Source organism: Pongo pygmaeus, chromosome 3 (genome assembly GCF_028885625.2).
Source record: "Pongo pygmaeus isolate AG05252 chromosome 3, NHGRI_mPonPyg2-v2.0_pri, whole genome shotgun sequence".
Classification (NCBI taxonomy): Eukaryota; Metazoa; Chordata; class Mammalia; order Primates; family Hominidae; genus Pongo; species Pongo pygmaeus.
Genome location: NC_072376.2, coordinates 12,447,980 through 12,475,882, shown reverse-complemented (window position 1 = coordinate 12,475,882; position 27,903 = coordinate 12,447,980). Strand labels below are relative to the sequence as shown.

At 35.2% G+C, this 27,903-nt stretch overlaps 1 protein-coding gene across 9 annotated transcripts in view; it reads left to right on the top strand.

The window, feature by feature from the left end:
* Positions 1-2,456: 2,456 nt before the first annotated feature.
* RAB28 (RAB28, member RAS oncogene family) overlaps positions 2,457-27,903 on the top strand; it is a 172,945-nt gene continuing 147,498 nt past the window's right edge. For 7 of the 9 annotated variants that reach the window (XR_008502035.2, XR_008502037.2, XR_008502039.2 and 4 more), the window contains exons 1-4: positions 2,505-2,778; positions 7,297-7,393; positions 12,404-12,492; positions 26,004-26,133. Coding sequence is in view for 4 of the 9 variants with exons in the window: in XM_054484622.2 (XP_054340597.1) it covers positions 2,704-2,778; positions 7,297-7,393; positions 12,404-12,492; positions 26,004-26,133 (391 nt within the window). In the remaining 5 variants the exon portion in view is untranslated. Of the gene's footprint in view, positions 2,779-7,296; positions 7,394-12,403; positions 12,493-26,003; positions 26,134-27,903 lie in introns of all 9 variants that reach the window. The other 2 variants (XM_054484619.1, XR_008502038.2) reach the window with 2 other exon arrangements.

The following is a 27,903-nucleotide window of genomic DNA, read 5'->3' as shown; positions in this document are numbered from 1 at the left end:
CCACAAAGATATATTCTTTTTGGTGGATCAGCTCTATGTTTCTTTAGTATGTCTGAGTATCATACTGGAAGCTCTCAATGCTAAAATGGTCCTCCTCACATAGAAAGTTTTTTTTTTTCTTTTTCTTTACAAAAATGGCTCTAAGTCTTTAAATTCTAACTTTTAACCCAGAAACTTGCCATATGTGTAAAATATGATCACTAAAATAGTGCAACTTTTTGTTTTATATAACACTATCCTATTGATGTACCCATATCCAAATGAATGTTGTCTCTCAATCAAAGCAGTCATCTCAGAAATTGATGAGTGGAAAATGAGAAGCTTTCTTCTAGATTTCCCTTCATATAAAACCACATATGAAAATCAGGCTTATGAGTTCAGCTAAATCTAGTTTTTGGCCAAAGTAGTTATGTCAGTTGGAATTTTTTTGTTTGTAAGTAACACAATTCATCACCAAAGTACCGTATTATTATTTCCCATAACAAGAAACCTAGAAGATAGAGTGAAGAAAGTGTAGTAGTTCCAAAAATCCTGTTCTTACCCAATAATGACAGCAAAGGAAGGGAGGAGGAGGACTCTCCTGTAACTCTCCTTTTTTCTTTTCCTTTTCTTTTAAATGGTGATGGGAGGATTCTTTTACAAATGTCTTCCAAAGGACACTGTCTTCTGTCTCATTAGTCCGGTGGATCACATAGCCATCTAAGGAAGACTGGAAAAGAAATTTTCTTGCATTTTAACTGCCCTCATGGACAAGAAGGGGTTAAGTCTGTCCTCACTGGAAGTAGATTCTTCACCCTAAGAAGTACATATTCTCTTTCTTCTAATTCTTATGAACAAATCTGGTGAATAGAAAATTGGTGGTGGCAATGGTGGTGGGGGATTGGGGAAAGAATTGGGTACTAATACTTAACTGGGTACCTATAATTGTGGGCCAGCCCTATCTGCAGATGAAGAGACTGAGGCTCTACATAAGAAACTTGTATAAGGTAAATTGGCTAGAAAGTAGTGACGCTTCCAACACGTTCCGTCAGCTAATTATGATGATGATGAGGGTGATAATTACACTGGTTAATATTGAGTGCTTACTACACACCAGGCATTGTGCTATCTACTTTATGCTGATTATTTCATTTAATTGTCAAACCTACAAAGGCAGTAGTCTGTTTTACAGATGAACAAACTGAGGCTCAAGGACACATAGCTAGTAAACCTGTGATTAAATTCCAGTGTTGCCTCCAGATCTGGGCATTTCTTTACACTGTTCTGCTTTCCTGTTCTAATGCCCATATGGTCTCCAAGACTACTGCCTCTGGGCTAAGCATTTTGTTAACTTAAGATACTTCATCTGCAAAATGGGGATAATTATACTTTATAATTCCTAATAGTAGTAAAGGTAATAATAAACTTTAAGTGATTAACAATGAAACAACCATAGCAGGACAGCATTATTATTTTTGAATTTATCTCACTATATTGTAAATTTCATTTATGCCGTTTACCTAACGCTCCTGGACTGAGATTATCCAGGGCAGCAGTTCTTAAATTTTTTGGACTCAGGGCCTCTCTATAATGTTAAAGAATTACTGTGACCTCCAAAGAGCTTATGTTTACGTGGGTTACACCTATCACTACTGCATTGAAATGAAAACTGAGAAATGTTTAAAAACAACAAACACAAGCTCCCTTAGCTGCCAGTGATGACGTAGCGTATCCTCCAGGAAACGGTATACTAGTGAGAGAAGGAACGTGAGAAAGGCAGACAAGGTGTCTGTATTATTATGAAAATTGTTCTGAGGTCATCGGGATTTCCAGGGGTCCCTAGACCACACTTTATGAGAACTGCTGCCTTAGGGTAAAGATGGGGTGCCAGGAGGTTGGCGCTCAGTAGCGTCTCATGAACGAACCATGGGAGCCTGGGGTTGTTCAGATGAGGAAACCGAGAGGCCGAAATAAGCAGCGCCAGAGCTCCACTGTACTCACGGCCGCTACTGCGGCTTCTCGGCAGCCTCGGCCCTTAGCAGCTGTCCCCTATCCGCCCCGAAGTACCCTCTTCCCTGGTCCGGTTTTTCAGGGTCCCTCTCTGGCGCTGTCCACCAGGTTACGGGTGTCCCGGGAGCCCGGAGACAGGCCCCGCCCCGCCGCCGGTCCTCGAACTCCTGGCTGCCAGGCAACCCTGGCGCGTAGCCCGGACGTCACTGCTCCACCCCGTCAGGCTGAACCATTCCCTTCAGAGACTTTCTCAAGAGGGAAGGAGAAAAGGGAATTTGATGGAACGCCTGAAAGCTGTTCTGCTCCCGTTTTCTCTCCTTAATTTGAACGAACACTTCTTTTCTTCTTCTAGCCAACTGTCTCCTGAAGGGCCACGCAGCGCCTCGCCTCTCCCACCGGAATGTCCCCCCCACCAGTCCAGGGCCGCGAGTGGTTCGGCTCGTCAGGGAGGCCGGCGGTCGGCGTGGGTTGGCTCTGAGGCGGGGGCGCGCGCCCGACGTGCGCGTAGGGGGAGGGGCCGCGCGCAGAGGGCGGGGAGGTGGGCAAGATGGCGCCTGCTGAGTGATTCTCCTCGGATTCCTCCTGCCGGCGCGGAGACAGCGGGGCAGGGGTCGTGCCGCCACTACCTCCTTTCCTCCTCTCCCCCGCCCCCGGAGCCTTCCTCCTTCCCTTCCCCCCTCCACCTCGGAGGGCAGGCCTGGTTCCCGGGACACCATGTCGGACTCTGAGGAGGAGAGCCAGGACCGGCAACTGAAAATCGTCGTGCTGGGGGACGGAGCCTCCGGGAAGGTCAGTCCTCGAGCAGGCCCGCCGTCCCAGGCCTGCAGGAACCCCGGCGGTCCCCGGCCTCCTCCCCGCCGCCCGGCGTCACCTCGTTACCCCGAGCCCTCGGGCTTCTAGGCCTGGGCCCTTCTGGTTGTGTGGCCTGAGGCCGGACACGAAGTGGGCGCTTGGTGAAGGCCGACGAGAGCTGTCCAGCTCCCCCTTAAAAAAGAGTCACTTCCTAACTCCCCGCCTGGATTGCGAACTCCTGCAAGACTCTGGCCAGCCTTTCAGCTTCCCGCCTCTCAGGACTGGCAGGGATTTGCCAAGGCATCTTAGCTCCTCTTACTTGTAGTCCGGGTCACACTTGCTCCTCCCCTCCCACCCCCTTTACCGTTTCTGATGCTTCTGCTGCACCGTGAGCTCCCAGGAGCGTAGCTCTGGAATCATTATTCCCCGGGTGAGAATTGGGGCTCCGCCACTTAGTCGTCAGGTCATTGGAGGGCAAATTGCTAATCAGTTTAAGCTTCATCTGTAAGATGAGTATTGAAAAGGGCCGCCGCAAAGGGAGAAATGTGAAAATACATATTAAATGTGAAAATACACATAAAACCTTTAGAGCCCAGTGTCCACTCAGTACACTCTAGTTCCTATTTTAATATCATAGCTGTTCATCACCTCTGTTTCCAGCTCAGCACTCGGTACAAGCAGTCAGTCAACAAGTGTTTATGGAGCTCCTGTTATGGGCAGGATGCTGAGGATAGAGCTGCTTGCGTGACAAAAGGGATCCCCTGGTCGAATGAATGAGTGCGGGCGTGAGAATATCAGGCAGCATCAGTCTTATTATCTCCTAGGCAGGGGCTCCTACCCCAAGGTTGTGGAACTCCTGAAATGGAGTAAACACTGCCCGGTACGTGCTCTGGGGAGAGGGTCCATAAGATCTCAGAGGGATCTATGATTCCTCCACCAGCAAATAGTGAAGAGCCTCTACCCGGATGCCTCCTTACCCATGCTTCTGTCAAAGGCGCCAACACTTTCTGGGAATATTGCTAAAGTTTATCTCCCCTGTACTCCCCTTCCTTATCCCAACCATAGTCTAAAGAAACCCAGGCTTTTATTTCCTGTTTAAGGCTTCACATTTTCCTGTTGCTGGTTGCAGTTTGGACCCTGGTTTCTCTGGTGACGACTTCTCTTTGCATCCTTCCTGGCAGTTGGCACTGCCCAGATACCTGCTTCTGCCTTTAGTTCTGACATTTGCATTTCGAGGTCCCCTGGGAAAGATGTAAAATTTCATCTGCAAAATTTGGAGTATTTTGTTGTTTCTTTCTTGTCTTCTTGGATCCTTTGTTACAGATTTTTAAAGCTGAGGAAAACAATATGCTATGATTACCTTTAAACGTTGGGGGAAGAAAGGAACTTGGGGTAACTTTTCTTTATAAAGTATATTAATTTTTGTATACTTAGTAAACTTTTCGAATGAATGAATTGCTATAAATAAATCATTATTGTTTCTAACACCTTTATTCAATAAAAAGTTTGTTAGATTTTTATAGTTTTCTCATCATTTAGATTTTCTTTTGAAGGCCGTCTAAGGTTTTGGCTCTTAAATTTTACTGTATTCAATTCATAACTGATCTTATTTCCCATTTAAAATGATAATGACAACCCATAACATAATACATTTGTAAAAAGACACAAAAATTGCTGATTATCCTATATGCTATCATAATTCTTTAAACTGTCGTTCATTTTTCTAACAGTATTTATTGTACATATATTACCCAGTGAAATTTGTTCATAATTTTGTGTCTGAGTTTTTTATTTAGCCTATCATACATGTTTCCCCTTTGTTGCTAATTTAGTGTGAATAATTATGGTTTTTTATCTCTGTTTAAAATTTTCTCTTGTATAGGACAGGATAATTTTTTCCCTTCCATGTTTTTGAATTAGTATTATCATTCTGCTTCAAAGGATAACAGTAATATTTTTTATGGTGCTCTGACTTAATCTTAATCATCTTGACTAAATAACTTATTTTAAAACTGTAACAGTTTTTTCTAACAGGAACTTCCAGACACAAACATCTGACACCTAACCTTCTTTCATTATTCTTAAATCAAGAATTTTTTTCTCCATACCCTATTCAGTTCTCAAATACTTGGCAGCCACCATCATTCCCATTCTTTTTCCTTTATTGTTCTTTTCTTTGTGAACTCAGCCTCTCTTTTATTCTTATTTGTATCCTGATTTAACTCTTGGCTCTTTTTTCCTAGCATTTGTTTTTCCTGCTCAATCTAACTTCTGAGCATTTTTCAACACACTGACAGATGCAATAGAGTATTGAGATGATGACTAAGTTTCTTCAAGAGAAATTTAGCTCCTCCCTCCAGTATCACATGTTTCTATTTCTTTCCTTTTCGGATTCATATTTTTTCTTTTATTACATAATCTCTTAAGAGCTTTTTGAGGCAAAATATTCTTTTTTTCTGTCTTTTCAGTGTTTGTAAATGTAGCATGGTTAAAAAATGTTAGTAGAAATTTACCAAATCAAACATGTTAGTAGAAATTTTCCAAATCAAAAAATATAAAGATTCAGGTAAAAATATTTCTGATATGGGAGCTAGTTGTTCACTTAATATCTGTAATTAAGAAGGGTATTTATACAGTGACTTGAGAAATTATTGAATGTGAAAGATAGCATGCAGTCTAGATAATTGAAGAGAAAGCGACCCCCACTGATTCAATTGATTCTCTGTTCAATTTTTATCTCAAGGTATCGGGAGATGATATAGTAAGAACTTACTTTAATACTCTGTATGTTCCCAGTAACCTGTATTTTTGACAGTTTATACTCGATTCCAATTGAAAATCCTAGCTTTATGTTTGCCTCAAAAGTGTGAAAGCAGGGCTTTCAAAATCTAGAAGTCACTTTTTCAGGAAAAGAAACTTTCTTAGAATTTTTCTGAATATTCCTTAACATGAAAGTATTGAACTCTGAGATTCTTTAAAGTGAAAAATTATCTCAAATGACATTATGTGAATGTTACACATGCCTTCAGTTTCTCTTTGACCTTTAAGTATTTCAACCATCAGTCTATTAAATATTTAGAAATATCTGTAATAGTATAAGTAGTGATAGTTATTTTTTTCTAGAATTCTGAACCTCTTCAAATATGATTTTGTGGTGTAAGTTAGATAAGATCAGTAGAATAATATAGTGTAAATGAGAAACAAAAATCTGTAAAAAGAAATACCTGTCTTTTCAATTCTGATCTCTCAGTTTTGATATTGTTACATGTGTCAAAAATATAACAAATGTGTTTGTTTCTAGATGTCTAGCAGAATACCCTTCATATGGTAGTGCTCAACAAATACTTAGCCAATTATCTTCGAAATTTATTACAAATGCTGGGTATTTAAACACAAAAATATTTAGAGTTATGGTGTCCAAATTGCCATTTGTGTGAAAAATATGGTTCTGTGTAATTGAAGTTTGGCCGAATTTTCTTTTGCACTGTTGTACTACTTATGTCATAAGGAACTGTAATAAGCTATCTTGGAAATTTATCTTAGTTTTCATTATTTTAAGAGTTGACATGTAATTTTAACTTTTAAAATAAAAAACGGCTATTTTCTCTTAACGTAGGGAGTCTGTCTTTAAGCGTATAAAAGCTTAGTGAAGTTGCCTTTCTCTTTTTTGGAGGAAGTTTATAAATAAAAATAGTGCGTTTAAAATGTTTTAAGAATTTGTTGAGTTATTGTTATTCAGTTGTTACCAGAATATTCTTTTGCTTTGATAAGAAATGGTACTTTAAAAAGAAAACTCCAGAGTTTTTGACTAAAACTTTCAGTTTCTATTAAAAAAATAAATGTATATCTGTTCTGGTTATGATAGCTTGTGACTTCTTGGCATTATGGTTCTTGGATGGAAAATATTCATTTTGTCTGCTTTATGTTAATCTTAAAAATACCAGTTTCTTTATTTAAAAGATAGATATTGTCACAGTCTTTCTTTAGGGTCATTTTCAATTAGCATCTTTAAAAATAAAGACAAATTAGATACGGTGCTTTTCTTGTGGGAAAAAGAAAAATTCTGTAAGCAGATTTCTCCCTCTTTAATGAATGCTTCTTATTATTAGCTTAGTGCCCAGCTACCCTCAGAATATTTAACCTCAGAAACTGATCTAAGTTAGATTAGATCTTTAATTATGTTTTAAAATAATTCAGATCTTTATTTATTTTTTAGTTTTTTTTTTTTTTCTGTTGATAACTCTCAAATTCTAATTTTCAGCAAGGAAAAGGATCTTGAGAAGCAGGGGATTTAAAGAGATCTAACTCATTAGTTCGTTGTCCCTACCGATAGCTGCTGGCAAGTGAAATTTACCTGGTTAAGTCTCTCCCCTCCTTGTAACTGATTAGAACTGCTTAAATTTGCTTGTTGGATTAATTGCAGTATACATGTTAAGATTGCTTAAGATTTATAGTGGTCTTATGATTACATTTCTTTATGAATTAATTTTGACATTCTGTGCATCAATTTTTTAGACCTCCTTAGCTACGTGTTTTGCTCAAGAAACTTTTGGGAAACGGTACAAACAAACTATAGGACTGGATTTCTTTTTGAGAAGGATAACATTGCCAGGTAAGAGACTAAAAAGTCTTAACATAGAAGATTATAAAAAAATCTTAACAATAAGTGGCATAAGAAAGAAATGTGTAAAATTTTGGGGCTGCTTCTACATGAAGATGTATATAATCAGTAAATTTATCTTACGGAGGTTAACTTTCATCACAATCTGTCATGAAGGCATATTGTCCATGGGTGTGAGAAAAAGTTTATATACTCTCCCACTCCTTCCCTGTTTTTGGCTACTATACATTTTTTGAGGATAAACAATGGTTGCTTATAAAATTCTGAAAAGCTTTTAGAAAATTAAGTGCTATACATTTGTCAACAGATATTGTATTAACAAAATGTGAAAAGATTGGGAAGGATTATTTTTTAAAATATTATTTTGATTTGCCTCTGCTTTAGTTTTTTGTTTAAAGTTGGAACAGAAGTATAATGTAGCTATGGAACTTCTGTGCTCTAATATGTGAATGCTGTTTTATGCAAGGCAGCATGAAATTGCTGGCATTTAATAGACCACTAAAATTTAGGGTCCCTGGGCACTCATAAAAATACAGTTTGAGCATTCAAGATGTTTCACTTCACCATGCAAAGAAACTTTTTAGATGCCAGTTGCAGCACATTTTGTGGGAAATACGGGGAAATAATAACAAAGAAAGAGTGGTTTATGTTTTAAGTTAGTTTCTGAACAATTGGGGCTTTAAAATGCTGTCCTTTCAATTTCAATGGTTAAATTATGTGTTTAAAGTATTTTATTAAAAGCAGTTTATCTTGATTGACTTTATAAACCATCCATCCCTCTCCTCTGTGAGGAAGCACATTTGGAGAAAACGGTTGCAAGTGTAATGTCAGATTCATGTACTGAAATGTGAGTGATATAGTGGGAAGGGGTTTAATACATTTCAATTATTATTGAAATATGTTAACCTCTCAGACACCCCATCTATCAGACAACTCCCCATGAAAGTTTTAGAGTAGGTAATGAAAATTCTTGGTAATGGAGGTATTCTTTTTATCTCCTTAGTAATATACTCTGTTATATTTTGTGATAGTTTGTATTTGGCTACCAATGAAAAATAGATTAGGAGATATCCCTTGAGAAAAAAAAGAATTCCAATTTTTCCATTACTGGGTTATTGTTCAGTGAGAGGTTTAAGGAGAAACATATGTGTACTTTGTTTCATTTGTATTTTCTTTTAATGTAGCCAAAACTGAAAATGTCATTTTAATTTTATTATTCTCACTCTTTTGGATAATCTATGCTGCATTCAGAGTACTTAACAGCAGTCACTAGCCGAATACATACACAGATCACATAATGTAGATGCTGGAAGCTTATTTTTGCAGCAGTTTTTTTTACAGATGCCAGTTGTACGCAGAGAATCTCAGTATGGTATTTCGTTATTAGCTATTTTGTTTTGATGCTTAATTTGAAAAACCACCAACTTTTTGTCTCATTACTTTTAATATTTCTCATTTTTTAGTTGAAAAGCTTAAATAAACAAGTACCTACTCAAATACTAAAAACAAAGACTGGTTTTTAGACATTCTATACAGGCGATATGAGATTTCTGACCTGTGGCCCAGCACTACCAATTTAAAAATTTTGATTACTTTGTAAAAAATATCTGATATTCTTGAAATCTAGATTTATAGTATAATATTTTAGACTTAGACAGTACTTAGGTTAAAAAATGACATTAGGGCATGTATACTAATGAATATATATTTTAATTTTCCTAATTAAGTTTTTATTTTGATGACAAAGTTCCAGAAAAAAACTTCTATTTTTTTTTTAAGGCAGTTGGTTTTATGCTACTTAACAGACTCAAACTTAAGGTAGAAATTTCGATAAGAAAAAATATTTTAATGTATTTTGTTTTTATATAATTAATAAGTATATTAAGAAATGAGGTGAATAAATTACAAGGTTTATAATTATCCTTTATATACTTTAATGTAAATTCATTATAAGTGTCAAATGTAGGGTGATTAATGTATCATTAGCTGAATAAAACATTACAGGTAGCTTTATTGAATTTATAGCATAGTCGGTGAATCTAATATTTGTTAGTAGTCTAGTAAGTCCTCTGACCAGTTAGATTGTTAGGGGTGTAAACCTCCTGTCCATCTATTTACATTCTCTTCATGCAAGTTTTCAAGATCATTACTTTGCAAGTACTCATCCATTTTAGTATATTTCATGATCCGGTATGCTGTATAGTCTGGATGCAACCACTGTGCAGATTTTACTGCTTAAAATCGTGTATCTGTTAGTCAGAGATTCTGCTGATAGAGCTTCTTAAGAGCCTTAGTCAAAATACTTTCAGGAAGCTTGTGGGTACAGTCCAGTAAACAGCGTTCTACTTTGAAAAAGATTTCTAAGTCTTTAGTACAAGAAGTGGGCAGACTTGTGTTTTTAGTTCCATCTTGACTATGCAGCACTTTAAGTAAGGTTAACCAAGGCACCAAGTGTACTTTTACAAGGTCACCGTTGAATCCTCTTGGTGGCTTTAATTCATACCAAAAGCAACTTACCTGTGTTTTGTCACCTCATTTATTTTATTTTTTCTCCTAGTTACATGTCATTTCTTACAGAGGAACAGGAATTTTGCAGCGTTTTGTGTTTGGGATTAGATTTCTGACAATTTCCTTAATGTTCTTTATTGGTTAGAAATTTGTATTAGATAGATTCTTGATTTAAACAAAATTATAATATTATTTGAATATTCTTATATAGCTTTATAGGTATGTCATCTTGAAAATATACTAGGAGAATTCATATGTTTATGCCTGCAAAAACGAAAATTAATATTGATTTGAATCATATCCTCATGCGATTTTGCTCCTCAAATAAGGAATCCACATTTTGTTTTTAGTTTTATGTGTTAATCCTAAAATTAAAATGTGGAGTTAAAAATATATTTCTAGATATAAGAAGTAATATGAAAATATCATTTGTTGAAACTAAAGATAGTCATTTTTTGTTAGCATTCTATATTAGTGGACTATCAGTAATTCATAGCTATTTTTATTTCTGAGTCACTAGAATTTGTATGTTAAAGAAAACAGGCAAACACTGATAACAGGGTTTATTTAGAAAGGCATGCATTTAAAAAGTATCCTCAACACATGAATATGAACCTCTTAGATGGGAGACAGTTGGATAGATAGATGATTTAGGGTCTTGATATGATTGTAGTCAGAATTTGAAAACATGTAATGAAGATCATGTTCCTAAAATTACAGTCAAAGTGTTCACAACACCTAATTCAGGTAGGATCTGAATATCAGAACTTAAAGAAAAAAGCTTTATATTTCTTGATGTGAGGTTAAGCAATAAGGACTATTGGCTCTGAAAAAAATGGGATTAAGCATCTTTTAGCACTTATTAAGTGTTGCCTAAAATCTTACTCTGTAAAAGTATTGTTAAGCACTGTCTTTTGAAGTAATCAAATAACTCTAAAGAGTTGTGCAAGTAAAATGAATAGACTACTGCCTGCTTAGGGGTTTCTGAAACTATTTTATGTACTTCTTAGTGATGGCTAGCCCTTTCTCATCTGCTTAATTTGAGACAGCATTATAGAAGAATTATTTCAGCCTTGAATCTCAAAAAATTTAGATTTTTAAGAAATTCGGTTTGTACAAGTTTCTGGACAAATCTAAGTCTGTGACATTTTGGTTTTCATATTCATAGGGCTTTAAGAACATTTTGGTCATTAGTGTAAGTGTTGAAAGTGTGTGTCTGTGGGAATAATGATGGTGATAAAATATTAGCGCTCATTAATGCTAATGGAAGTTCTTCATGGAAATCCTCTGCACGGTGGCAGATGGAACAACCTACGTTTAAATAATGGAAAGATTGTAATACAAATCCACCAAAATTTAGAAAACTTGCTGGTTAATCAAATGTCTTTTTCTTTTCAGTTGCATAGTTAAATGGTATGACTAACTTTCTCTGATTTTAGTATTTTGTGTTGGCTTATAAATTTATATCTTTATGATCTTTTTTTGAAGTGAGATCATTTTTCAGTTTCTAATCTTTTACTTTCTTTTGATTTGCAAATCATTCAAAAAGTGCTAATTGAAACTGGAGAAAACTGCATAATTTTATGAGGGGAATAGTTTAAAGTGTTCAACTAAAAAGCATAGTTTGGCTTTTGTAAGTGTACTCATCAGTTGCATTGAGAAGGGAGAATAGCTTATCTCATAAATTTTTGTATCAACCAAATATTTTACAAAATGTACAAAAGGATTTTTAAAGATTGACTTTTAGAATGCTTTTATAATGCTTGTATGGGGAAGATGATTAGTTACATTATTTTATGAAGGCTTGGAAGTATACATTGTTTAAATGGAAATACTTTGAACAGGTTTGAAAGCATCGTAATATTTAGTGATATACATGGTATGTATCCTACGATTGTTCTGAATAGGGCTATCAAATGCGTTTCTATTTTATGGGTTAAATTTGAAAACGTAATTTTTTGACTGTGTTTGCCATATCCTATAGCAGCTGACAATCACATTATAAAAAGATTCATTAATCTGAGCTGAAATTATGGGTGTATTTTTATAGTTTGCTATTATTCCATGAGTTTTAGAAGCCATAGTGTTTAGAACCTACAACAAAATTCATATGTATGATTGGGTGGTTGAGTATATAAAGCTTCAGTTTTTATTTTTAAAGTATATTTCTTGCTCCATGGACATGTGCTTCATTCTGTTTTCTAAGAAAAACATTTTTCTAAGGCTTAAGCTTACAAATTAAAGCTTACTTTATTTTCTTTTGTTTTGAAGGTGATTGTAAGTATGATTCCATGGAAATGGAGTAAAAAGATAAAACTAGATTCTCCACTATGATTTCTTTTGACATTGTTTTCACAATTCCAAATATGTGAGCCTGCACATAAGGGCAAATTGGGCTCAGAGTTTCTTATTGTGACTTAGTATTCTGTGATACTGTGTCAGTTGTTGTATTGTTACTAAATTTTTTTGGTTATTCTTATTTTTATATTCTAGGAAACTTGAATGTTACCCTTCAAATTTGGGATATAGGAGGACAGACAATAGGAGGCAAAATGTTGGATAAATATATCTATGGAGCACAGGTATGATATGAATTTCTGATTATTCCAATATTGAAAGTATACCACTTACAAGCACACATGCAAATCTACTCCCAAATGCACACACACACACATGCTTTCTTTTTATCTGATAAGTAGAGAGAATAATTTTATATTTGTGCTAGTTCTTTGGTTTCATGCTCTCCAAATTATGTTTGGAATGATTTGGGTGAGGGAACAGGAAAACTCTGAACAGCTTTCGTATGTTATTTATATTACTAGGTGTTATTGTTAGCAGTTCAATAAATGCAGTGATAAATATTTTGATATTTATTAGCTGGATTGGTTATAGTGACTACTTTCAAATAAACTGAATGAAAAACACATGGATGAAAATTTAACTTCATTTTAAGTTACAAGGACTAAAAGTCTATCTATATGTCTATCTTTTTGTGCAATGAATATTGATAGCTTTTCAGATTTAATAGACATGTCAGTATTTTCTATCAGATAACTAAATATGACAGTGTATATGTGAAACACTTACAATAATTTAGTATGATAATGCTGTATTTTCAGAAGAAAATCCATGTAGAGCAAGAAAAACGAAAGTGAAAAATGAAAAATGATCTGAATAATTACATAAATTTGGCAACGTGAGCTTATATTCTCCATGAGCTTATATTGATATAATTTATAAGATTTTAAATAAAGTTATTATACAAATAGAAAATATACAGGGTAGTAATGTACTTTAAAAGTTAATCATTTCTCTCTGAGCATGTTCAGTGAAGAATTGTCTTTTTAATATTTGGCAGATTGCTTTTGATTAAATGACAGACTTTAGAAATGCAGTAATACCATTGAAAGTAATCATCTGATGAAGTAGAGAATATGGTATATAGCCGAATATTAAGTACGTTGTGCTTACTGAGCTCTGTATGTAATACTTGATGTACTATTTCTTTATTTTTGCTTTTTTTCTCTACTTTTAATTAGTGTGTATCTTCTACATCATCTGGAGACGTAGGGGTAATAGTAAAAATTTCTAGTTCTTTATTGGAGTTTGGTATTTTAAGTGGGACAAATATAAGTTGGTTATATGGAACCATGTTGCTCATGATAAATGATTCTATAGGATGAAGATAGAGTATATTAAGCACTCTGCTGTGCAAAGTTTGGTTCATGTCAAATACCATTGCCTTGATTTTGGATGAAAAATAGATTCTGATTTATTTTGTAAAATATTCAGAGAAGGACAATATGGCTATAGAGGCTAATATGGTTCTGAATCACATGTAAAGGCCCCAGAGTTTTGATTTTTTGCATTGCTGATACAGAGATTTGGCTCTTAAAGCTCTTACCTTTTGTACATTGTTCTTTGTCTCCTGCAAAATTTTTCTGTTTACATTTATAGCATTTTCATCTGTGGTTAAGTGACTTGATATTTTATGCATGTTCATTTTTCTCTTAAAAAGTACCTCCCAGAATTTTGTGTATGGCTTTTTTGTTGTTTTATTTATTTTTTTTCTGTTTTAAACTGATTAAAGTGGATACTAAGCTAGAGACAACTTGCTGGACAGAGATTTGTGGGAAGCCACAGTTCTTGTTTCATTCATGTGGTTGATAACATGGGAAAATAACACTCTTCTCTTTGTTCCATAAAATCTGTCTTCAAGGCTACATATAGGATTTTAAGAAAATGAAGATTTGATCTAACTTCTAAGGAAATTTGACTCTTGGTGTCAAATAGAATAGTCTTTTATGATTTATAGGTGTAACCAGAGTTAGTGGAGAACAGGAGGACTTTATGCATTTCAGGGTAAATAATAATATATAATTCAATTAATATATTTTTCTTCACTTAAAAATTAGGGGAATATTATGCCCATGTGTTGAATTCTGTTAATTCTATCTTCAAATCATTTAAAAATTTATTATCTAATTTATTTAAATTATTTAAAATTTATTACTATTATATAAAAATTAATATTGATGTGAAATTTATGTATTATAAAGTTAACCATTCTAAAGTGTATAATCAGCTAGGTGCAGTGGCCCATGCCTGTAATCCCAGCTAACTGGGAGGCACAGGTGGGAGGATCACTTGAGCCCAGGATTTTGAGGTTGCTGTGAGCTATGATCACACTACTGCACTTCAGTCCGGATGACAAGTGACACTCCATCTCTAAAAAACAAAATAAATAAAAAATAAAGTATATAATCGGTATCATTTAGTACACTCACAATATTTGGTGACCATTTCCTTAAGTCTGTTTTTGACAGTATATATTTTATGTTATTACAAAGCTGCCTACAGTAAGCAGACATTAATGAGAACATTTGTAGAAATTTCAAGAATTTCCATCTTTTTTGAAAGTCCATAAGTTTAGTAAAATGTCTTCATTATTTTTTAAGGTACTTTATTTCTTGGGAGAAAGTGAATGTTATAGTTCTTAGAACTTGTTGTGTAAGGTTTCTATCTTGAAAGTACATATTGCCTTTTTTCTCTTTTGGTGGTGTGTTTTATCATTTACACTTTATGATTGCTGTGACTTTTATAAGCATGTACTGTGTTTTTATTGAACAATAATTTAGTACAGTATTTCTGAGAAATTCATGGATCTTCCTATGAAATTGTCTGACAAAACTAGGAATTCTGAGATGATAAAATGAATTGTCAAAAATAGATGATAGGGCATGGTGGCAGGCACCTGTAGTCCCGGCTACTTGAGAAACTGATATGGGAGGATCACGTGAGCCCAGGAGTTTGGGGCTGGAGTGAGCTATGATCATGCTACTTTACTCCAGTCTGGGCGAAAGAGTGAGACTCAGTTTATAAAGAAGAAAAAAAAAGGATAATAATATAATAACTTTTTTCTGCTTTCCAGAGATTCCAAATAAATGCTATGTTAAGTACATAAAGTACATTGACTAGTGGTCTATTTTGTTAAACTATTTTTAAATTCTGTATCCAGGCTAGAGAAGCTGTGACTCATTATTTACTACTATAAATTGGAGAAAATGTTACTTTTCAAAACCAGTGCTTTCAAAAACATCCTAATAGCATTTTAATAAGCTCAATAACTTTATATAATCATATAATTATTCTTCAAAGTAGATCTATATTGCTTGTGGAGTTATAGATGCTTTATATTACCTATCTCATGAATACTTTGGATTTTGGTATGCTACAGGACAGAAATCTTCCACAGAAATGTTGAGACAAGCTTTTTCAGGATATCAATTTAATGTGTTATTTAGGGTTTTGTTTTAGGTTCTCTAACTTCTGTATTGTGTATAGAAAGAATTATACATGTCTGGGTCATTAAACTAGTCAATGTGTTTCTTTAAAGCATTTCTTAACATCTGCTTAGAAGCTTATATGTAGGCTGGGAGTTAACTTGGATCCAAATAAAACTGATTATTTTACCCTCTTCACTCCCTTTACCCCCAGCAACATTAAATGTTAGCAATAGCCTGTTGAAAGTGTTGGTGAAAACTAAATTGAATTGACACCCCAAAAAGAATTAGTGAGGTATTTTGACAAGAACTAGTTCTAAGAATTGAAATATGTCCCAGTTAAATTCCCAGATTTTAAATTAACTTAAAAATTTCTAGGAGTCTTTAGAAAGATGTTATAGGCGATTTTTCATAGTGGTTAGGAGCAAACACACAGTACATAGTGTTTAGTGCCCTGTAACCTGTGGCTAACAGAGGCTAATAACAAACCTCAGAGAAGGACTGGATGTTTCATTTTTGTAGCTCTTTCTGTCCTGGAATCTAAGTGGTTTGCAAACACTGACCCACTGAGCATAAACTCAATGAAGTGTAGTCACTTGTGAGGTAGAACATAACTACTATTGTGTGCCAGTGGCCCCACACAGATGAACCTACTTTTTAAGTACCAACAAAAGGATTTGGTGCCTACATGACAGCTAGGGAGAGAGTGCATCTCAAAACTGGACTCTCCGAGACCTTCTTCTCTCTTTTACTGTAAGTTTTTTAGTTGGATATTTGCCAACTTATAACTGATTATGTTTGTAGACTTTCTTTGTGTTAGTGTTTCTTACAGGTTATACTTATAAAGCAAGATGTATGTTGTTATGGCTATTATATAATCTGTATGATTTAATTCATTTCTATATATAACTAAATAACTAAAGCAGATTATTTGTGTTGCATATCAGAGAGAAAACAAATAACCTGCATTTTGGGAATGGGAGAACCTTTCATTTTTTGAGAAGGTTAAATAGTGTGTGTACTGTGTTTAGCATGTGTTACACTGAAGAACTATATCTATGCAATGCTTTACAAGACTGTTACTTGGTAGGCACCAGTGTTTGTTCTTTCAAAACTTCTGTCAAGTCCAGGCCAGTGGGTCATTCCTGTAATCTCAGTGCTTTAGAGGGCCAAGGCAGGACAACTGCTTGAAGTCAGGAGCATGAGACCAGCCTAAGCAACATAGTGAGACCCTTTCTCTACAAAAAATTTAAAAAATAAGCTGGGCACTGTGGTACATGGCTGTAGTTCTAGATACTAGAGAGGCTGAGATGGGAGGATTATTTGAGCCCAGGAGTTTGAGGCTGCAGTGAGCCATGACTGCATTCCAGCCTGGGGAACAGAGCAAGACCCCATCTCTTAAAAAAAAAAATTGCTGTTGATTATTACCTTGAAAATGGTATCCATTTGATTTACTCACTCATCATGCTTATTAGATATGGTAGTAAGTGAAATAGATGAAAACAAAGTACCTATATAAACTAACATTATATAATATTTACTAAAAATCTTGAAGTTTACAAAATACTACGGATGGTAGTATTTTCTCGGAACTGAAGTTGGAGGAAGGCAGTTAAGGCATAAAATGAAGGAAACTATTGTTGAAGAGGGATTTATTAAACTTGAAATCTGGTTTCCAAAGGTCATGTAAAAGATTTGGGAAGAAGAACAGCAGCTGGAAGGTAAATTGGGAAGTGGAAGGAAAGGATGGTATGGGGATGAAGACATGAAGACATAGGAGAGAGATAAATGTCAGATATGTGGTTGATAACAAAAGTTATCTGGGACATGAGACATGGCGATGGATTTAGATGACCGTAAGATTGCCAAGAAAATTAGATCTAGGAGTTCCCAAGTAGATTGCAAGATGTATTCCATGTTTGAGGAAGTTGGACTTTCTTATGGCTTGGAAGATTCCAGTAGTTTTCTGGAAGGGGTCAGAAGAGTTCTGGATTGATTGATGTGGTCAGAAACTTAGGGATTTGAGGGTGCTTGTATTATGGCTCCTGAAGAGGTGAGTACTTAGAGGTCTGGCTTTGAGGCTGGTGAGTAGAGGCCCTGAGAGTCAATAGTTTTGGTAATGTGTGTCTTTTAAAGATTTGGTCCATTTTATTTATATTGTCAAATTTGTGGTCACAAAGTTGTTTATATTATCTTTTTAATGTCTATGGGATCGGTAGTGAAGACCCATATTAATTAATGTTGTTAATATGTGTCTTCTCTCTCCCTCCCTTTGTTTTTGGTTAGCCTGACTAGAGGTTTGTCAATTTTATTGATCTTTTTTTTAAAAAAAAAACAGCTTTTGGCTTTGTTGATTTTCTCTGTTGTTTTCTTCTTTAATTTCAGTGATTTCTTCCCTAATTTTTAATTACTTTCTTCTGCTCGCTTTAGACTGAAATTAGTCTTCTTCCTCTAGTTTCCTACAGTGGAAGCTTAGATTATTGATTTTTTTGCTTTTCTAATATATGCATTCAATGCTAAACACTTTCCCTAAGCACTGCTTTTGCTGTATTCTACAAGTTTTGGTAGGTTGCATATTTTTTTTTTGGTTCAAACTATTTTAAAATTATTTTTGAGACTTCTTTGATGCTTGTGTTATTTAGAATATGTTGTTTAATCTTCACATACTTTGAGTTTTTAAAGCTATTTTACTGTTACTGATTTCTGGTTATAGTTTGAGAATGTGGTTTGTGTGATTTCTGTTTTTGCAAACATATTAAGGTATATTTTATGGCTCAGAATGTAGTTTATCTTGGTGAATGTACCATGAGAGCTAGGGAATAGTGCGTATTCTAATGAATACAGTAGTCTATAAATGTCAATTAGATGAAGTTGATTGTTAGTGTTGTTCAGATCAACTATACCCTTACTGATTTTCTGTTTGCTTAATGAAAAAAGTCTTCAACTCTAGGGGGATCTGCAGATTTGGGACTCCTTGCAGTTCTGTCAGTTTTGCCCTCATATATTTTGATGCCCTGTTATTAGGTGCATATATAGAGAGGATTGTTATGTCTTCTTGGAGGACAGACTTATTATGCCAGTTTTTCAACTTGATAATTTTCCTTATTCTGAGGTCCACTTTGTCTCAAATTATATAGCTACTCCAGCTTTCTTTTCATTAATGTTTTCATGGTATTTTTCTATCCCTTGACTATTAACCTGTTTGTGTCTTTATATGTAAGGTCAATTTTCTGTAGGCAATATATAGTCAAGTCTTGTTTTCTCATCTCCTTTGACAATATGTCTTTTAATTTGTGTTTTAAATTCACATACAAAGTGGTTATTGATATAGCTGGGTTAACATCTGTCATGTTCGTTTTCTGTTCTTTGCACATGTTCTTTGTTTCTTATCCCTTCTTTTTCTGCTTTCTCTGGTTTTATTTGAGTATTTTCTCTCCTGTTTTAGCATATCAATCATACTTCAGAATTTTTTTAGTGATCTAGAGTTTGCAATATACATTTTTAACTAAGTTTAGTGTTAAATGACACTGTATTGCTTCATGTGTAGTGCAAGTCCCTCAGAATATTCTCAGTTCATCCTTTTTGTCCCTTATGGCATGGCTGTCATTCATCTCACTTATCTATATGCTATAATCATCGAGTACATTATTATTACTTTAAACAGTTTTATTTTATATCAATTAACAATAAGAAAAATGATTGATATTATGTTATCTTCATTTTTTCCTTTTCTGATACTCACTCACTCTTTTTTTTTCATTCTGTATGATTTTATTTAAAAAATGTTAAATTTTATTGTAAACTGGAAGTTTATAATCAGTTATATTTATGGAGTACAGAGTGATGTTATGATTTATGAATACAATGTGAAATAATTAATTCAAGCCAATTAACATATTCATTATCTCAAGTACGTATAATTTTTTATGTTGAGAACATTTGAAATTTACTCTTTTAGCAATTTTGAAATGTATGATATGTAATTATTAACTGTTTTAACCACACTGTGCAATAGTTCTCAAAAAAATCTTTATATCTCCTGAGATTTTGTACCCTTTGACTATTTCCCCATTTCCCCCAACCCCTAGCCTCTGCAACCACCAGTTACTCCCTACTTCTCTGAGTTTGATTACTTCAGATTTCACATAAGTGAGAACATGCAACATTTGTCTTTTTGTGCCTGGCTCATTTCACTTAGCTTAATGTTTTCCAATTCCATCCATGCTGTTGCAAATGAGAGACTTTTCCTTTTTTTAGGCTTATGGTATTCCATTATGCATATATACATCATTTTCTTTATCCATTCATCTGCTGATGGACACTTAGGTTGATTACATAGCTTGGCTATTGTGACAGTGCTGCAACAAACATGGGAGTGCAAAAACCTCTTTGACAAACTGATTTCAAATCTTTGGGTAAATACACAGAAGCAGGATTGCTGGATCATATTCTTAGTTTTTTTGAGGAACCTCCATACAGTTTCCCATAATGGCTATTCTTATTTACATTTTCACTGAGAGTGTACAGAGGTCCCTTTTCTCTATATCCTCACTGATACTTGTTATCTTTCATCTTTTTGATAATAGCCATTCTGACAGGTATAAGAGGATAATTTATTTTGCTTTTAATTTGCATTTCTCTGATGATGTTCAGCATTTAAAAAAATATATCTGTTAGCCATTTGTCTTCTGAGTAATGTCTTTACGGGTCTCTTGCCAATTTTTAAATTTAGTTTTTTGTTTTGCTATGGAGTTGTTTGAGTTCCTCGTATATTTTGGATGTTAACTGCTTATTGGATGTATGACTTGAAAATATTTTAATTTGTAGGTTGTCTCTGCACTCTGTTAATTTTTTCCTCCTTCGCTGCACAGAAGCTTTTTAGTTTTCCCCTTTTCCTGTTGCTTTTGTTGTCTGTGGTTTTGGAGTCAAATTCAAAAAATTATTGCCCAGACCAATATTTTGTAGTTTTCTTCCATAAATTTTCTTGTAGTAATTTTGTAGTTTCTGTTCTTACTTTGAAATCTTTAATCAATTTCGAGTTGATTTTTGTATATGTTGTGAGATAAGGGTCCAATTTTGTTCTGCATGTGGATATCTGGTTTTCCCAAAACCATTTATTGAAGAGGCTATCCTTTTTCCATTGTGTATTTCTGGCTCTGTTGTTGAAAAATCATTTGACTGTACATGTATGGCTCATTTCTGGACTCTAATTATGTTCCATTGGTTAGTGTCTATTTTTTGCCGGTACCATGCTGTTATAATTACTATAGCTTTGTAGTATAGTTTCAAATCAAGTAGTATGATGCCTGCAGCTTTGTGTGTGTGTGTGCGTGTGTGTGTGTGTGTGTGTGTGTGTGTGTGTGTGTGTGCATGATTGCCTTGGTTATTTGAGCTTTTTCATGGTACTCATTTTTTTCCTATGTAGAGTTTAGTTTCTGACCCATATCATTTTCCTTCTCCCTGAAGGACCTCTTTTAATGTTTCCTTCAGAGCAGGTTTGCTGACAATGAATGCTCTCACTTTTTGTTTTTCTGAGAACATCTTTATTTCTCCTTTACTTATGATAATTTTTATGGGTATACAATTCTAGGTAGTTTTTTTTTTTTTAATTTTCTGTTAGTACTTTAAAATTTCACTTTGTTCTCTTCTTATTTGCGTGGTTTCTGATGAGGTATTCTCTGTAATTTTTATGCTTTTTCATTTATAGATAAGATATTTTCCCTATTCTTCTAGCTTCTTTCAAGATTTCTCTGGTTTTTTTTTTCTTTTGAGCAATTTGAATATATGCCTAGGTATAGAGTTTGTGGTATTTATCCAAATTGGTGTTCTCCGAGATTCTTAAATATGTGGTTTGGTGTTTAATTAATTTTGGCAGTTTCTTGGTGACTGTTACTTCAAATACTTCCTAAACTTGATTCTCTCTTCTTCTGATATTTCAGCTATGCGTATGATGCACCACTTGGGACTGTCCGTCTGTTCTTTAATGTTCTGTTTTATTCGTTGTTTTTTTCTTTTTGCATTTCAGTTGTAGAAGTTTCTATTATCCTGTCTTTAAGCTCACTGGTTTTTTTTCCTGTGCCATGTCCAGCAATGTACCCAACAATGGCATTCTTTATTTCTGTTATAGTGTTTTTGATATCTAGCATTTTGTTTTTATTATCCCTTGTTTTATTATCCCTATCTGTGCTTGCATGTTGTTTTCTTTTTCCTTTAGAACCCTCAACATATTAGTCATAGTTACTTAAAATTGCCTGTCTAGTAATTACAAAATCTGTTTCATATCTGAGTCTTGTTCTGATGCTTGCTTTCTCTCTTCAAATTACCTTTTGAAATTCCTTGTAATTTTGTATTGAAAGCTGGACATGATATACTGAGTAATAAGATTCAGGTAAATAGACTTTTAGTGTGAGGCTTTACACTGTGCTGCATTTAGTGTTTACTTTAGCTGTGGGTGCCAGAGGCGTTGATTCCTCTAGCATCCTTGTTTTTGCCTCCCCGTCTTTTTTGGTGTCTCCAAGAACTCTTTAGATGAAATCTGTCTTGCAGCTCTTTCAGATATTGGTGCCCTGGTGGTGTTGTGGTAAAGTATGGGGGAGGAGAAGCATACTATATTCTTGTGATAAAGTTTTAGTCTTTAGTGGGCTTGTATTTCGGGACTGTGACCTTCACTAGTGTTTCTTTGCTCCTCCCAGTTAGATGAGACAGACTGGCTACAGGGGGCTGGAGTTGGGAACTTCCCTTTCCAGATGGAATACAATGTTCTGATTAAGCCACTTATTCTGCAGTGTATGCCTTTTTTATGGATAATGCCCTGGGCATATTTCACAATGGTTACTTTTTTCCTCTCTTCATGCCAGAGCCTTGAGAGGATCTTTCTTGGCTCTTTACTGATAATCTGGTGGGATATCTGGAATCTGATGGTATATCTATGCAAGTGTGGAGGTAGCCCCTGAGACTGAGGGGGCCCCTAGGAGTTCCTCACTCTTAAGCTAAACCTCAGTCAGCCTCCAGCAGTTCGTCAAAATTATCATTACTGTTTCTAGTGGCTGCTACTCCAGGTAGGCAGATCTTGGCTGTAACTTTTTGGATTTGTTTGTCTCTCCAGATTTCAGGGTGATGATTTGCCTTGCAATACCAGTTTTCTGATGAGTAAGAAAAGTCACTGATTTTTCAGTTTGTTCTGCCTTTTTCTTATTGTAAGGTCAGGAGTGATGACTTTCATGTTTTTTTTTTTTACATGTCAGAACTGAAAGTGAAGGTCCTATAATTCCTTTTATATTTTAATATTTTTAGTTTTCTCACTTTTTCGTCTCAGAATTTCACCACAGTGGTACTAATTATGCTGGCAACGACAAGGAAAAATAATAGTTTTTACATTATAAATGGTACTGAGAATATAAACAGGGAGATGTTTGTGTTGCTAGATAGCTAGGTGAGTGAACAGGAGTTTATCCTCCTATATTTTTTGTGAATCCTGGAAGATTTCTAGGAATCACCAACTGAAAAATGTTGGGACACATTTGTCTAGACCAGAGATTGGCAGATTTTTCCTGAAAAGAGCTAGATAGTAAATATTTTATGCTTTGCAGGCCATGTTGTCTCTGTTGTAGCCACTCAGCTCTGCAGTTGTAGCACAAAAGCAGCCATTGATAATACTTAAACAAATGATTGTGACTATATTTCAGTAAAAGTTTCTCTACAGATACACAGTGTGGGCCAGATTTGACCCATGGGCCATAGTTTACCAGTTTGTGGTCTAGAGCAACAGTTTTTAATGTTTGTTCCATATCTCTCATCCTGTACTGATTATCAGTAGATGGTAGCCATGTTTTATTTGCATATATTTTACCATATTCAGGTGTTGTCCCATGTTGGGATAAAGGTTTTCATATATTAATCAGAAGGGTTCAAAAAGTCTTAAGAGGCATAGGTCTAGGCTTTATTTGTGAGTTTGAAACCTACCTCAAAGTTGCCATGAAAATGTGATTCTTGTTCACTTAGTATGATAACAAAAAAAATCTACAATTGCATGTGGTATGTTAATTTTAAAATAAGTACTTTTATTATTTTACTTTATAATGTAGGCATATCAGGTATTTTAAAAGTGAGGTAACAAATGTTGCCCAAGATCAACAGATGGGGCCAGGACTGGAATCCAACAGCAACCTGAGTTCCAGCGTAGAGCTCTTTTCAACAAATAATATATCACCCATGGCAGTTGGAGTTGGGGCCAATAGATTGAAGATTAATCTTCTTCAGATATCAGTTCTGGGACTTTATTCTTAATAAAAAAGTGAGATACTCTTTGTTTTAGATAATTCTGTGTTGGGCATTATTTCAAAGCGTCTTGGAAGACAGACAGAAATAGATGTTCAAGTGACCAAAATGAACCAGATGAGTGATTTTGCATATTTTAGAATATTTAAAGCGAAAGGGATCTTAGAGACCATCTAACTCAAATATCGAATTTTAGAGATAAGAAACCTGAGACCCAGGGAAGCTAGGTAACTTGGGGGCCAATATGGTTTCATAAAAGAGAATAATAATCCTGGAAGGTCATAACAGAAGTATGCTAGGGCTGGCTTGCTCTACCTTCAGAGAGTTAATTGTTAAATTTTTAGCAGTTTTTGTGAGCCGGTTATTAAAAACTTTTACAATGAAAAATTATCTATAAAGTCACACATTGTATTAAAACAAAGGTATTATTATATGCCTTATCTCTATCACTAATTATTTTACTACGTATTTCTGTTATCTGTGTTCTCGAGGTTGTTTACATCTGCTATATCTATATGGTGGAAATGTTTTATAATGGTGACCTCCCCAACTCTGTTCAGTGGTATCACATTGATAGCTTAAAAATGACCTCAGGCTAGCATTTACACCATGAAAATTGGCAAAGATTATGGCAAACTGTCACCCCTGCTGGGCCCTGAACCCCAAGCCAATTGATTAATATTTACCAGTGTCTTACTAGTTATGACTACTGTGTTCTATACTTGTTTATGTGTTTAGTTTTGCTGCAAGACTGTGAGTTCCTTATGGTTTGGAACTTACATCTGTAGGAATCCAGCCAGCACAGTGCTTGGAGTTTAGTTGACAGACAAATGTTTTTAATTATTTAGTCTTTGGTTCAAATCCTGGCTCCATCACTTACCTATCAGTATGACCTTGGTTATTTTAACCTGTGTTTATTGTTTAAAATGTGAATAATAATACTGGCCTTTCATGATTGGTGTGAGGATTAATGAGAAGACCTTGACATGTGTCTGGTATACAGTAGGTGCACAAAAGTAGTTGATTACTACTGTTATAACCTAAGAAGTCGACATAAATGCCATTAGGGTCCAGGCTTATACTGTATGTAGAGCTTTGTATTAAGTGTTTGACCACAAACTGGATGAGAATCAAGAATGTGGTACTGTTATTTCTGTGTGCATATATACTTCTCCTTCCCACACAAAATAATGAGATAAATTAAAAGGAATATGATATATAAGAGGCAGGAAGCAATCCTTCTGTTGTATTTGGCATTGGTCAGACTCTTATTACAGTATTATGTCAAGTTTTACATTGCTCATTTTAAAGAGGATGTCAAAAAACTATATGTAGTGTGTCCTGGGAAGAATCAACAACTATGATTAAAGGGATGGAAAAATAGCCCTTTGAGGCAAGTTTAAGGAACTGAGTTTGTTTACTCTGGAAAGGAGATGGTAAAGGAGTTACTTAACTCTCTTCAAGTATATGAAGGGTTAGTTTAAGAAAGATACTCTCAAGTTCTCCAAATGCACAGTGGACTAAAAGAGGAAATTGACATTTCATTTAAAGAAAATTGTGTTAAACACTTAAATTGTCTATCAAGGGATATCATGGAATCTTTGTTTTTGAAAATATTTAAAAAAGAGTAGCAGCAGATGACTATTTATTGAAAGGTTTAAATGTTTGACCTCATGAAAGTGAGAGGTAGGATTGTAGATGTTGTAGCCTTTTCTACTTCTTTGATATTATTTTCTTATATTTACTGTAACTTACCAAGCATATTCCAGATATCTTATTGGAAGACCACTTACAATTTTGATAAAATTATGTTTTAGCTTGCATTGCATCTTAGTTGCTGGATTTATCTTGAATGAAAACATTCAGTATTATCAATCTGCTAGTAAGCAATTTAAATGGAAGTTTATATATAAAACACTACACATTTGTATTTTTATACCCATTTTGACATATCTGAAGCATTACTCAAATATTCATTAAGATTTTTTCACCAAATAATACATTACAGATATTTTGTAACTCTTTTGTGACAGGGAGTCCTCTTGGTATATGATATTACAAATTATCAAAGCTTTGAGAATTTGGAAGATTGGTATACTGTGGTGAAGAAAGTGAGCGAGGAGTCAGAAACTCAGCCACTGGTTGCCTTGGTAGGCAATAAAAGTAAGTTATTACTGCTTATTTATGTATGGTACAGTTTACTTGCTGTTGTGGACAGAATGTTTGTGTCCCCCCACCATCCCCAATTTATATGTCGAAGACCTAATCCCCAAAATGATGGTGTCTGGAGGTGGAGTTTTGGGAGGTAATTAGGTCATGAGAGTGGAGCCTTTAAGAATGACATCTGGCAGGGCGCAGTGGCTAATGCTTGTAGTCCCAGCACTTTGGGAGGCCAAGGCAGGGGGATTGCTTGAGGCCAGGAGTTTGGAACAAACCTGGCCAACATAGTGAGACCCTTGTCTCTATTTAATTAAAAAAGAGAATGGGATTAATGCCTTCATAAGAGACATGAGAGAGATAATTCTTTCTGCCATGTGAGGATAGGCAAGAAGGTGGCTGTCTGCGAACCAGGAAGAATGCCCTCACTGGATGCTGAATCCATCAGTACCTTGATCTTGGACTTTAGTTACCAGAAGTTTTAGAAATAATGTTTGTGGTTTAGGCCATAGTCTATGCCATTTGTTATGGCAGCCCAAACAGAGGACTTATTGAGACATTTGCCTATTCTGTAGTTTTAATTCCTACAAAGAAAGATTCGATATTTGGAAACAGTTTTTCTGGAGTGAGCAAATTATTTAAGTAGAAAATTCCTAAGAGTGTGTACAATCTTTTCAATAACTGTTTTGATGCGTGGTCTATCATAACTGCTCCGCTGCTTTGGTCAATTCCTGTGAAGGTAAGTTTAGTTCTGACAGTGTGTGTTTTGGCTTCCTGTGGTCTAAGAAAGCAGCATGGATTATTAAGAACAGCAACACAGCTGCAGATTTTATGATATTGCATTGCAGTTTCAGCTCTGTCCCAGAGGTTTTGAGCGATGCATTTCATTAAATGATCCCCTATTTTAGGGAAGAAAGAAGTGTCTACATTGGAATTTTATATGCATTGTTTCTTGCTCCTGTCTCTTATAAACTTCCTCTTCTAAATTTTTGGTTTTTTTCTGAAATATAATTTTTTTTTTTTTTGAGAAAGAGTGTACTAGAGAGAAGAGTGGTTCTTGGTAAAAATTACAGGTTTGTTAGTAATTTTGAGACTGTCTCAAATGATAGATAGCAGAGAAAAATTATAAAACAACTCAGTACATGACTGTTTTTTGGTTCCTAGTTCTGCAATGCAGTGACTTAGAAAAAGAGACATTAATAAAGGTTTTCAAATACAGTCATGTGTTGTTTAACAACAGGATATGTTCTAAGAAATGTATTGTTAGGCAGTTTCATTGTATGAACATTATAGAGTATATATTAGGGTTCTCTAGAGGGGCAGAACTAATAGGATAGATGTATATATGAAAGGGAGTTTATTAAGGAGAATTGACTCACATGATCACAAGGTAAAGTCCCACGATAGGCCATCTGCAAGTTGAAGTGCAAGGAAACCAGTAGTGGATCAGTCCGAGTCCCAAAACCTCAAAAGTAGGGAAGCCAACAGTGCAGCCTTCAGTCTGTGGCTGAAGACCTGAGAGGCCCTGGCAAACCACCAGTGTAAGTCCAACAGTCCAAAAGCCACAGAACTTCGAGTTTCATGTTCGAGCGCAGGAAGCATCCAGCACAGGAGAAGGATGGAGGCCGGAAGACTCAGCAAATCTGCTTTATTCTAGCCATGCTGGCAGTTGATTAGAGAGTGCCCACCCAGATTGAGGGTGGGTCTGCCTCTCCCAGTCCACTGACTCAAATGTTAATCTCCTTTGGCAACACCCTCACTGACACACGCAGGAAC